We start from the raw sequence: 13,984 nt of genomic DNA on the forward strand, positions 1-13,984 counted from the left end.
AAATGAATGGGAAATTTGGACATACATGGTTGTCAATGGCATCAAGTACGGCCCACATGGGATCTTAGTGCCTTGAATGTGGTCTATGAACCAAAATGAGTTTGACATCCCTGCCTTAAACTGTTCTTCTGTAATAGCATCAAGACAACAGCTAAGAAACGTTAGCGTAGCATCCTCTGGTCAGTAGCTGCTTATATAGCTTGAAAATAATGTTATTTATTCCCCCGATACTTTTTGATAGAGATGCCGATCGATCGGGTCCGATCATGTCATTTTCAAAGTATCGGAATCGGCAAAAAAATATCGGCCATGCCTTTTTTAAATATATATATGTTTTTTAATTAAATTGTTTTCTAATTGTATTTAACATTACATACATAATATGTTACACTCATCCAGAGTCTTTAGTTTAGGCTTATGGTAGGGTTATCGAATTTATCCCGATTACGGCAGTAATTAATTATTTCAAAAATGTATCACGTTAAAATATTTAACGCAATTAATGCATGCGCTGCACGACCCACTCACGCATTGTCGCGCTCAATCTGTAATGGCGCCGTTTTACCTATATAGAGAGATACATGGCGGCGTAAAATGAGTAGAGTGAATTTTGGCAGCTTTTGGTGCCTTTTTTTAATTGGCTAAATCCTTACAATCCCTCTCCTTACGATTAGAAATATCATGGGAAGCAATGTGGGAAAGGAAGGCAGCAATTGATCTTTTTCTTAACACCTTAATTCAGGGGTGGGCAAACCGGTCCTCGAGGGCCGCAGTGGGTCCTGGTCTTTGTTCCAACTGACCCAGCACCGATAGTATAACCAATGAGGTTTCAGCAGAAATGAGAAGCGCCCGACTGCAATCAACTGATTGCACTTCTAAAACAGCTGATTGGTGAAAATGAGTCGTCTTATTGGGTTGCAACAAAAACCCGCACCTACTGCGGCCCTTTGTGGAATAGTTTGCCCACCCCTGCTTTAATTTATTTCCCAACGCAGAGAAGATATATCAATTGGTAGCACTACACACAGTCATGGTTCCCCTTCCCATCATGCATTTGGCCATGGCTACAGTATCATTTACTGAAAGCTCAACAAATACACTAGATGGCAATATTTAGTCACAATTTACAAAGTCACATTTATCCTTTAAGAATTACAAGTCTTTCTATCCGTGGATCCCTCTCACAGAAAGAATGTTAATAATGTAAATGCCATCTTGAGGATTTATTGTCATAATAAACAAATACACTACTTATGCACTGTATGTTGAATGTATATATTCGACCGAGTTTTATTCATTTTTTTTCTTAATGCATTGCCAAAATGTATATGATCGGGAAAAATTTTCGGGAATGATTGGAACTGAATCGGGAGCAAAAAAAAAGCAATCGGATTGGGAAATATCGGGATTGGCAGATATTCAAACTAAAACGATCGGGATCGGATCAGGAGCAAAAAAACATGATAGGAACAACCCTACTTTTTGATGTTAAAAGGGGTTCATGTAAGATTTGTGCCTTTGTCTTGTTCTCAATGCACCAGGTGGCGGTTTGATTAGCAGTAAGAGGCGGGGCCAGGGAGGGGTGGGGCTAAGCCTAGTCCACAGGGAAGCTCGTCGTGGAGCGCGTAGTGCCTCAGAACGTCTTTCCGCCCCATGCGGAGGTGATCTTAATCCAGATTAAAATGATAGTATTTGATTCTTTTTTTTTGTGTGTGTTTTTATTATATTTCTCAGTTCATTTGTTTGGGGGAAAAATGAGTGACATTTATCAATTGATTGTGTTGATTTTTGATTGAAGGAATTTTGTATTTGTTTTTAAAGATGGTGTGTGGTCGCGTGGTCCTGCTGCTGGTGCTCCTGTGCGCCCCCTTGAGGGCGCGTGTCTCCGAGCTGACCCTGAGCATCCCGGAGGGGCTCCCCGCCGGGACGGTGGTGGGCGACCTGGCCGCCGCCCTGAGCGAGCCGGCGGCGGGCTTTTTGCTCTCCGAGAGCGGCGACTCGCAGGTCTTCCGCGATTTGGACGTCCGCCCGGATACGGGCCTCATCTCCACGGCGACGGTCCTGGACCGGGAGACCCGGGGGAGCTACGAATTCGCGGCCGCCACCCTGGCGGGCGAGGTGGTCAGGGTGCGCGTCCGCGTGGAGGACGTCAACGACCACTCGCCCGAGTTCTCTTCGGAGGAAGCAGAGCTGAAAGTGTCCGAGGCCGCCCCGCCCGGCGCCCGCTTTCATCTGCCTGGGGCACGGGATCGGGACGAGGGGGAACGGGGCGTGCGAGGGTACCGGATATCGGAAAGCCTCGCCGGGGAGATCTTCCGACTGGAGCCGCAAGATTCGGATCTGGAACTGGTTTTAGAGCGCGGGCTGGACAGAGAAGCTCGGGACTTTTACGCCCTGACCGTGGAGGCATTCGACGGCGGCGTCCCCGCCCGGATCGGGAGGCTGCGGGTAAACGTGACGGTCCTGGACGAGAACGACAACCCGCCCGCTTTCCAGCCGGACCGCTTCATCGCGTCCGTGCTGGAAAACGCTCCGGTCGGGACATCGGTGTGCCGGGTCTCCGCCGTCGACCCGGATGCGGGCGACAACGGAAGGATCAACTTCAGCGTGGAGCGGCGGCAGAGTGACAACAGCTTCTTTTCCGTGGACGAGACCACCGGGGTGCTTTACCTCAACGAGCCGCTGGATTTTGAAACTCAGGTATTAAGCCAAAAAAAACGCTCAGTAGTAAAGGCAAGTTCAAGCAAAATTTGAGATCAAAATTTGGCCATATTTAACCATTTATTTGGTTCAAAATATAATCTGATTGTTTGAACCAAGAATGATTTTTTTTAAAGCCAAAAGTTAATCACAATGATAATAATAATAAAATTACAAAATTTCAAATTATAATAATATACTGTATACTGTATATATTTTTTGTAATTAATTTAAAAAATATAATGATAAAATCAGTCCAAAGTGAATCAATTTCAAGCTAAATGTTCGATCAGAATTCGGAAATTTTTTACCAAACATTTTCAGCCAAACAATAAGAATAATATATATATATATATATATATATATATATATATATATATATATATATATATATATATATATATATATATATATATATATATATATATATATATATATATATATATATATATATATAATATATAATAATTTAATCAATTTTAAGCAAAGTTTTTGATCAGAATTTGGAAAAAAAAAATTGCCATTAATGTGGGCCAAAATACTGTATAATCACTTTGCTCGGACCAAAAATTAACATTTTTTAAAAAATCAATAATAAGATACAAATAAATTTTAAGAAAAAATAAATATATATTTATATATATTTACACATACATAGTTAAAAAATAATTAAGAATTCATTTTAAAATTTAAAAAATAAAATAAGCCAAATGTTAATTTCTAACAAAATTTTGGATCAGAATTTGGATTTTTTTTTTTACCATCCATTTAGACCAAAATATGATCACTATGTTTGGGCCAAAAATTATTTTAACAATTTTTTTTAAGCCAAACGTTAATAATAATGATAATAATAACAATAATGAAACAAAAAAAATAATAATTTTTTTAAAGATAAGTAAAAATTAATAAGAAAATTTATTAAATAATTAAAAAAAAAAAAAAACGTTCAAAATTTGGATTTTTTTACTATCCATTAGGACCAAAATATAATCTCTATGTTAATAATGATGATAATAATAATAATAATAATAATGAAACAAAAAAATCTGAGTAAATTTAAAAAATACAAGTAATAAATACAAATTAATAGGAAAATTTATATATATTTTTAAAAGCCAAATGGCTCAGAATTTGGAAATTTTTTACCATCATCTATTTTTTTTCCCTTTAGAATTCAAAATAATAATGAGTAATAATAATAATAATGAAACTAAAAAAAATAGAAATAAATTAAAAAATTTAACAAATTAAAATAACACGTGAATAAGAAAATTTATGAAACAATTTAAAAACAATAAGCCAAATGTTTATCATTTTCGAGCAAAGTTTCGGATCAATATTTGGAAATTTTTCACCATTAATTTGGACCAAAATATCATCACTTTGTTTGGACTAATGAATATTTGTTGAATATTATTAATATTATAAATATATTAATATATAGTCTTAAAATGAATATTTGTTTTTGACGAAGGCCATGTCTACACGTAACATGGTATTTGGCAACACATTTTTAACGGTTTGGTCTATCACCCACACGCACATTTAAACGAGGGTTCTTAAAAACCTCCCTCCAGAGTGAAGATGTGCGAATTCTGCATTTGTGGCGCCATCATGTGGACGCTGATAACCAAAGATTTAACTGTGGAAACGTCACTGACTGCGACAAATTTTGTCCCTACGTCACACATGAGACCGATGTTTACATGAACTCTTGCAGCGTTTCATATTAAAGACAACGATGGGCGTCTATTTGATGCCATTTATTGGACATCTATCATGAACGTTCCTTCTTGTGGGCAGGCTTTCCATGAGGTGATGGTCACAGCCAGAGACAACGGCGTCCCGCCCGAGTCCAGTAGCACTTTGGTGCTGGTGACGGTGGAGAACGTCAACGACAACGGCCCCGTCATCGAAACGCTTTTCCTCGGCGAGGACGGAGGAGTCTCCGAGGCCGCCGAGATCGGACACTACGTGGCCAGGGTTTCCGTGTCGGACCCGGACGACCCTGGGGAGGCGCCGTCGGTCCGGCTGGAGGGGGACGAGGGCAAGTTCCTTCTGGAGCACGTCGACCGCTCTCTCTACGCGTTGCGCGTGGGCGCCCTGCTGGACAGGGAGGAGAAAGATCTTTACCGCTTGAGGGTCCTGGCTACGGATTTCGGGAGCCCCCCTTTGAGCTCCGAGGCGCTCTTTCCGGTCCGGGTGACGGACGTCAACGATTGCTCGCCTGTTTTTGAGGAGGATAGGCTTCTGGTCCGGGTCTCCGAGGACGTCCCAGAGGGGACTTCGGTCGTGCGGGTAGAGGCCCGGGACTCTGACTTGGGAGTCAACGCCGACGTCAGGTAGGGGTCAGACAATACATCGTTAGCCAAACAGCATCAATGCCTAAGTCATTCTTTTGCCAAATTGAGATTTCTGCATATAAATCTTCCTGACCTTACAGGTCACCTCCTGTTCAGTAGCCCAAAATAAACAGGAAGTGACTAGTAAATGCCCTAAAATCAACAGGAAGCCTTCTCGGACTTCAGGGCATTTAAAGGTTGCTTACGGTTCATTTGAGGGCATTTACAGATCACTTCCTGTTCAGTAACCCAAAATAAACAGGAAGTAACCTTTTTGATTTTGGGTTTCTGAGCTGGAAGTGACCCAAAAATGCCTCAAAATAGACAGTAAGTAAGGCAGAAGCGCACTAAAATGAACAGGAAGTGACCCGTAAATGCCCCAAAATCAACAGGAAGTGACGGAAAATCAACAGGAAATGATCTGAAATGCCGAAATTAAACTTTTTCAGTAACCCAAAATAAACAGGATATGACCTGTAAATACCCCAAAAACAACAGGAAGTGACCCGTTAATGCCCCAAAATCAACACAGGAAGTCTTCCTGTTCATTATATGGAATTTACAGGTCGCGTCCTGTTCAGTAACCTGAAACCAACAGGGAGTGACCCATAAATGCCTCAAAATCAACAGGAAGTGATGTAAAATCAACAGGAAGTGATCCCGAAATGCCCCAAAAGAAATAGGAAGTGACAGAAAATCAACAGGAATTGATCTGAAATGCCCCAAATTCAACTTCTTGTTCAGTAACCCAAAGTGAACAGGATATGACCTGTGAAGGCTCTAAAAATCAACAGGTAGTTAGTGATCCAGAAATGCCCTAAACTCAACAATAAGTCTTCCCAGATGTTACTTCCTGTTCAGTAACCCAAAATCAACAGGACGTGACCCATCAATGCCCCACAATCAACAGGAAGTGACCCATAAATGCTCTAAAATCAACAGGTAGTGATCCAGAAATCCCCTAAACTCAACAATAAGTCTTCCCAGATGTTACTTCCTGTTCAGTAACCCAAAACCAACAGGACGTGACTCATCAATGCCCCACAATCAATAGGAAGTGACCCATAAATGCCCCAAATTCAACACGAAGTGACCGTTAAATGGAAGTGACCCATAAATGCCCCAAAATCAACAGGAAGTGACCCATTAATGCCCCCAAATCAATATTAAGTGATGGAAAATCAACGGGAAGTGACCCAAAAACGCCGCAAAATCAACAGGAAGTGACCTATAAATGGAAGTGACTCATAAATGCCCCAAAATCAACAGGAAGTGACCCATAAATGCTCTAAAATCAACAGGTAGTGATCCAGAAATCCCCTAAACTCAACAATAAGTCTTCCCAGATGTTACTTCCTGTTCAGTAACCCAAAACCAACAGGACGTGACTCATCAATGCCCCACAATCAATAGGAAGTGACCCATAAATGCCCCAAATTCAACACGAAGTGACCGTTAAATGGAAGTGACCCATAAATGCCCCAAAATCAACAGGAAGTGACCCATTAATGCCCCCAAATAATTATTAAGTGATGGAAAATCAACGGGAAGTGACCCAAAAATGCCGCAAAATCAACAGGAAGTGACCTATAAATGGAAGTGACCCATAAATGCCCCAAAATCAACAGGAAGTGACCCATAAATGTCTCAAAATCAACAGGAAGTGACCTGTAAATGGAAGTGACCTATAAATGCCCCAAAATTAACAGGAAGTGACCCACTAATGCCCAAAATTAATATGAAGTGATAGAAAATCAACAGGAAGTGACCTATAAATTCAACAAAATCAACAGGAAATGACCCCTAAATGCCCCAAAATCAACACAAGAAGTCTTCCCGTTTATTTTAGGGCATTTATAGGTCACTTCCTGTTCAGTAACCCAAAATCAACAGGACGTGACCAGTAAATGTCCCACATTCAACAGGAAGTGACCCATAAATCCTCCAAAATCAACAGGAAGTGACCCGTAAATGCCCCAAAATCAGCAGCAAGTAACCCAAAAATGCCCCATATCAACCGGAAGTGACCCGTAAATGTTCCAAAATAAACAGAAGGTGACCCGTAAATGCCCCAAAATCAACAGGAAGTGACCAATAAATGCCCCAAAATCAACAGAAAGTGACCTGTAAATGGAAGTGACCCGTAAATGCCCCAAAATCAACAGGAAGTGACCCGTAAATCCTCCAAAATCAACAGAAAGTGACCTGTAAATGGAAGTGACCCGTAAATGCCCCAAAATCAACAGGAAATGACCACTAAATGCCCCAAAATCAACACAAGAAGTCTTCCCATTTATTTTAGGGCATTTATAGGTCACTTCCTGGTCAGTAACCCAAAATCAACACAACAATCAACAGGAAGTGACCCGTAAATGCCCCAAAATCAGCAGCAAGTGACCCAAAAATGCCCCAAATCAACAGGAAGTGACCCGTAAATGTTCCAAAATAAACAGAAGGTGACCCGTAAATGCCCCAAAATCAACAGGAAGTGACCTGTAAATGGAAGTGACCCGTAAATGCCCCAAAATCAACAGGAAGTGACCCGTAAATCCTCCAAAATCAACTGAAAGGGACCATAAATACCCCCGAATCAACAGGAAATGACCTCTAAATGCCCCAAAATCAACAGGAAGTGACCCGCAAATGCCCCAAAATCAACAGGAAAGGATCCAGAATTGCCCCAAACTGTATGGTATCGTTCCCGCCCCAAACATCAGGTACTTCATCCCGGAGTCAGAGTGCCCGGTGGGCGTGGACGCAGAGACCGGCCTGGTCACCACGGTGGCGCTCCTGGACCGGGAGGCGGGGCCAGAGACGTGTCGCCTCCTGGTGGTGGCGCGAGACGGAGGGGAGCCGGCCAGGTCGGCCACCGCCACCGTCACCCTCCTGCTGGACGACGTCAACGACAACCGGCCGGTCTTCCGGCAGAGTCTCTACCGCACCGCGGTGACGGAACACGCCGCCCCCGGAACCTGTTTTTTGCAAGTATGTCCACTTCGCGTCATCGCGTTAGCAAAATGGTGTCAAAGTCAAGTCATGCCTCTTACCTCATTGGCTGCTGAAAATACAAACACAAAAGAAGAACTACCAAAAACAAAAAAACGGAATAAGCTAACACAGCTCAGACTAATGTCAGTTTTCGTTATTTTTGTTCATTGGTTAGCCAAAGTGAATGTACGTTCTGCCAATCCTCACACTTCAAACAAATTGGACATCTAGTGACGTCATTGGCAGCCGCTGAGTCAATAGCAGATGCTATGACGTTGATAAAAAGCTCATTTATGACTTAATTTTAATGTCCATGCATTGATTTTGATAGGAAGGTTGCCCCTACCAACATGGTCGCCCTTAGGCCATTCTGGTAGGGGCAGTGAGAGGTCATTTTCTACTTCTGTTGTCAATTGAAATGAGTCTTATATTGATTAAATAATCTTTCACAAATCTAGTAATGACTTGATTTGATTGTCAATGCATTGACTTTGATAGGAACGCCTTCTCGGGGTGGCCATGTTGGTAGGGGCAATGAAAGGTCTTTTCGGGATTCTGCCATGACTTGAAATGAGCTTATCACTTAGCAAATGTCCAATCCGTTTGAAGCGGGAGGGTGGCAGCGAATGAACGAAGCCATCCCTCCCGCTTCAAATGGACTGGACATCTAGGACCATCAATGGTTGACAAGGCGTCAATAGCAGATGCTACAACATTGATAAAGAGCAAATTATGACTTGGTTTTAATGGCTATGTATGTATTGATTTTGATGGGAAGGTTGCCCCTACCAACGTGGCCACCCTAACAGAACATTCGTGCCTTCACTGCCTGCCCTCCAACTTCAAACCGATTGGACGTTTAGCGCCGTCAATGACAGACAGTTAATCAATAGCAGATTCTCTTATATTGATTAAATAATCCTTTCAAAATTTAGTTATGACTTGATTTGAATGTCAATGCATTCACTTTGATAGGAACGTTGCCTCACGGCGGCCATGTTGGTAGGGGCAATTAAAGGTCTTTTCGTGATTCTGCCATGAATTGAAATGAGTTTATCACTTAGTAAAAGTCCAATCCATTTGTAGCGGGAGGTCGGTAGCGAATGAACGAAGCCATCCCTCTGGCTTCAAATGGATTGGACGTCTAACGCCCTCTATGGCAGACAATGGGTCAATAGTGGATGCTACAACATTGATAAAAAAGCTAATTATGACTTGATTTTAATGTCTATGCACTGGTTTTGCTGGGAAGGTTGCCCTTACCAACATGGCCGCCCGAAGGCCATTCTGCTAGGTGCAGTGAAAGTTCTTTTCATACTTCTGCCGTCAATTGAAATGAGTTTCTAATAGAACATTTGTGCATTCACTGTCAGCCCTCCAATATCAACTAGATTGGACATCAAGAGCTGTCAATGGCAGACAATTAGTCAATCAATAGCAGATGCTCCTATATTGATTAATCTTTTAAAAATCGAGTTATGACTTGATTTGAATGTCAATGCATTGACATTAATGGGAACGTCGCCTCGGGGGGGCCATGTTGGTAGGGGCAATAAAAGGTCTTTTCGTGATTCTGCCATGAATTGAAATGAGTTTATCACCTAACAGAAGTCCAATCCGTTTGAAACGGGAGTTTGGCAACGAATGAACGAAGCCATCCCTCCCGCTTCAAATGGATTGGACGTCTAGCGCCGTCAATGGCAGACAATGAGTCAATAGCAGATGCTACAACATTGATAAAAAGCTAATTATGACTTGATTTTATTGTCTATGCATTGATTCTGATGGGAAAGTTGCCTCTACCAACATGGCCGCCCTAAGGCCATTCTGGTGGCAGCCCTCCAACTTCAAATAGATTGGACATCTAGTGCCGTCAATGGCAGACAATTAGTCAAGCAATAGCAGATTGATTATTATTTAAAAAAATGTATTATGACTTTATTCCAATGTCAATGCATTGAATTTGATTGGAACGTCAGCTCGGGGCGGCCATGTTTGTACGGGCAATGATAGGTGTTTTCATGATTCTGCCATGGATTGGAATGAGTTTATCACTAAGTAGAAGTCCAATCCATTTGAAACGGGAGGTTGGCAGCGAATGAGCGAAGCCATCCCTCCCGCTTCAAATAGATTAGACGTCTAACTCCCTCAATGGCAGACAATCAGTCAATAGTGGATGCTACAACATTGATAAAAAGCTATGCATTGATTTTGATGGGAATGTTGCCCCTACCAACATGGCCGCCCTAAGGCCATTCTGGTATTGATTAATCTTTGAAAAATCTAGTTATGACTTGATTTGAATGTCAATGCACTGACTTCAATGGGAACATCACCTCGTGGCGGCCATGTTGGCAGGGGCAAAGAAAGCTATTTTCATGATTCTGCCATTTTTGAAATGAGTTTATCACTGAGTAGACGTCCAATCAATTTGAAGCTGGAGGCTTTCTTTATTCGCTGCCATCCCTCCCACTTCAAATGGATTGGATGTTTATAACCGTCATTGGAAGCCCATGAGTTCATTTTGGGGCATTTGGGGTCATTTCCTGTTGATTTTCCTTTACTTACTGTTGATTGAAGAGACCTGTTTTGACTTGATTTGAATGTCAATGCATTGACTTTGATGGGAACGTCACCTCGAGGCGGCCATGTTGATGGGGGCAATGAAAAGTCTTTCCGTGATTCTGCCATGAATTGTAATGAGTTTATCACTTAGTAGACGTCCAATCAATTTGAAACTTCAAAACGGATTAGACGTCTATGGCCATAAAGTGTCAGTGAAGAATTGACTATTTCTATAGGTTGGCGAACATAATGGCGCCCCCTCTCTGTGAAAGAAAGTATAACCAAAAAATATGTTGTAGGTGGCGGCCAGCGACGCAGACACGCCAGAGTTTGGCGTCCTGGTCTACTCGCTTCCTGACGAGGAGTCGGACCTGTTCCGCATCCACCCGCAAACTGGAGAGCTCTGCGTCTCGGGGGACATTGACAGAGACGTCGGACAGAGCGTCCATCACGTCCGGGTCAGAGCAGAGGATCCGGTCTGTATAACCTAACTTCTATGCGTACAAATTTATCGCCAGGAATGCAAATAGATCGCCATTGTTAATCCATTTGCTGCCATTGACGGTGCTAGATGTCCAATCCAATTCGACATGGCAAATAAACGACTCTTCCTTTTTGGTTAAAAGAAGTTACCCGCAAGTACCCTAACATTAACATTCACTTCCTGTACATTTTGGATCATTTCCTGTTGATAATACTGTATTTCGGAGTCACCTCCTGTTAATCACTAGTAGACGTCCGATCCATTTGAAGTGGGATCCGTTTGAAGGTTTGTTCATTTGCTGCCGTCCCTCCCAAGTCCAACGGATTGGACGTCCACGGCTGCCAATGGCAGCCAATGAGTTCATTTTGTTGCTTTTCCCTAACTTCCTTTTGATTTTGGGGAATTTCAGGATCACTTCCTGTTGATGTTGGGTTACTAAACAGGAAGTGACCCGTATGTGCCCCACAATGAACAGGAAGTGACCTTTAAATGTCGCCCAGTCCGGGAAGACTTCCTGCATTTCTGCATCACTTCCTGTTGATATTAGGGCATTTCCAAGTCACTTACTGTCGAATTCAGGACAGGTCACTTTCTGTTGGTTTTGAGGCATTTTGGGGTCTTTTCTGTTAATTTGGTGCCACTTTTCCTTTGGATCGGATATCTATTGTCAACAATTGAATTAATTGGAGAGTGAAGGAATCTGACCTTTTAGCCAGACTGCCGGAATCGCGCCAGCTGAATCCCGACACACCGGCCAAAAGGCCAAACTCCGCTCGTTCACCTTAGTCTTAACCACTTGTACTGACTCCATTTTGAACGCTGGAAGAAGGCTTCGAAACACAAGTTGATAATTTATTCAGGTCGACAGCGATTAAACAGCAAAGCAAACAGAAAATAGACTCCAATGGGGAGGCAAGGTCAACATATCACGCGTCAACAAAAGATTCCCGAGAAAAATGACAACGATTACCATATTGGCCCGAATATAAGACGGCCCAGATTATAAGACGACCCCCTCTTTTTCAAGACTCAAGTTTGAAAAAAGACTTTTTGAACACCAAATTATTTTTTTATACAGAAAATAATGACAGTACATCTGAAACAAATGATTATAACAATAAATTTGAGAGAAAAAGCATTTTATTTTGCCTCATTCAAATCTTAATATCTGAACATTTAAATATGTAAAGTCCAATCACATTCGTAAATGAATGGCTTCTGGTTTTTGAAGTGTAAATAAACCAATCTATTGTGATAAAACAACAAAATTGCATTAACCATCAAATTGAAGTCTGACTGTAACTGTAGTCCTGAAACAAATCTGAATAAGGAAAAAAATTGCAATAAAATAATGCAAACTGGTTAAACTTGAGAGTAGCTGAGATCTGTCATGACAGAACATCGCTTCAATGATATCTGGCACCATCTAGCGTCGTGAATGGGTATTATAGCTAGACCGCGAATATAAGACTTTTCAGTCTTATTTCAATGCAAAAAATACGGTAGTTAAACATCCAGTATTTTTAAGGCTCTCGTGGGGGGGGGGCTGCAGGCAGAAGAAGGGTGTGTTTGGGCGTTGTTGAGGATTATTGTCTGTTTGTGGATTGGACATGAGGATACGAGAGTTACTGTTATCAGGGCAACGACGGTTGGGGATTTTGCCACCTTCGCGCTTCGTGAGTTTTCGGTCGTGGTTTCCTTACCAAATGTTCCTTGTCAAGACAAGATGTTCTGCCATTTGTTCTGGACTGTCCGGAAGAACTGATTGCGGGAGTTGGTGATGCAGATTTGGGCTTGTAGATGTCTTGTCAATCAGTTGCATGATGCACACGTTGGTACGCGATAAGAAGGCGTCATGTATCTCCTATGCCCTATATTCTGCTTGTTTTCCTTAAACTATGATTTAAATGCTATTTATTTTATATTGGGTGTGTTAGAGTAATGCAAACAGTCATTCGGTAAATATGAGAAAAGATAGTATTCCCTTCAAGAGTCAAAGCAATGCACATTTTGGGGCCACATGAACAGACATTTTGCGAAAGTGGGTCACGTGACGAAACTTTCCGCAGGGAGGCCTGAAGGCGCACGCGTGGGCGCGCGTGGAGATCCAAGACCTCAACGACAACGCGCCGGTTTTTACTCCCGAGCGATATTTCGCCGGCGTCGGGGCTCACACGCCGCCTGGCTCCGAGATCCTGACAGTGGTCGCCAACGACGCCGATGACGGCGCCTTCGGCCGGGTCACGTACCGCCTGCTGCCCGGCGAATTGTCCGCTCTCTTTGCCCTCGATGAGCAAACAGGTAATTAACTTGACCTCGACATGCTCCTTTTGTTAGCCTCTTAATTCATTGTCTGCCATTGACGGTGCTAGATGTCCAGTCAATTTTAAGCGGGAGGGTTGGCAGCAGGAGAAAACAAAATTGTACTTTTTTTTTCCAACATAAAAAGATACTTTCAAAAAAAGAAAACTAAAACGGCAAACAGTTTAGCATTTTTTTAAAAAAACCTTTTTTAATTGACCCATTGCAGCCAGCCCCTCTACAGTCATTGGCTGCCATTGACAGTGATAGACGTCCAATCCAATTTGGCGAAATCATTTTTAATTTAATTTTAGTTTTTTTTATGTTATTTATTTTTTATTATTATCTATTTTTTTATATTGTTATTTATTTATTTATTTTTCATTAAAAACAAAGAAAACTTTTTTATTTTCAAACAATTTTTGAAACAAAATGTAACTAGTATATATGTATATATTAGGGCTGTCAAACGATTAAAATTTTTAATCGAGTTAATTACAGCTTAAAAATTAATTAATCATAATTAATCACGATTCAAACCATCTAAAATATGCCATATTTTTCTGTAAATTATTGTTGGAATGAAAAGATAAGACACAAG

General features: G+C 41.7%; 1 protein-coding gene across 2 annotated transcripts in view; it reads left to right on the top strand.

The window, feature by feature from the left end:
• Window positions 1–1,659: 1,659 nt before the first annotated feature.
• Window positions 1,660–13,984, top strand: part of dchs2 (dachsous cadherin-related 2) — a 48,559-nt gene continuing 36,234 nt past the window's right edge. For both annotated transcript variants that reach the window (XR_009064281.1, XM_057844705.1), the window contains exons 1-5: window positions 1,660–2,700; window positions 4,507–5,045; window positions 7,763–8,030; window positions 10,898–11,074; window positions 13,152–13,383. Coding sequence is in view for 1 of the 2 variants with exons in the window: in XM_057844705.1 (XP_057700688.1) it covers window positions 1,822–2,700; window positions 4,507–5,045; window positions 7,763–8,030; window positions 10,898–11,074; window positions 13,152–13,383 (2,095 nt within the window). In the remaining variant the exon portion in view is untranslated. The remainder of the gene's footprint in view (window positions 2,701–4,506; window positions 5,046–7,762; window positions 8,031–10,897; window positions 11,075–13,151; window positions 13,384–13,984) is intronic.

This window comes from Corythoichthys intestinalis, chromosome 8 (assembly GCF_030265065.1).
Source record: "Corythoichthys intestinalis isolate RoL2023-P3 chromosome 8, ASM3026506v1, whole genome shotgun sequence".
NCBI lineage: Eukaryota > Metazoa > Chordata > Actinopteri > Syngnathiformes > Syngnathidae > Corythoichthys > Corythoichthys intestinalis.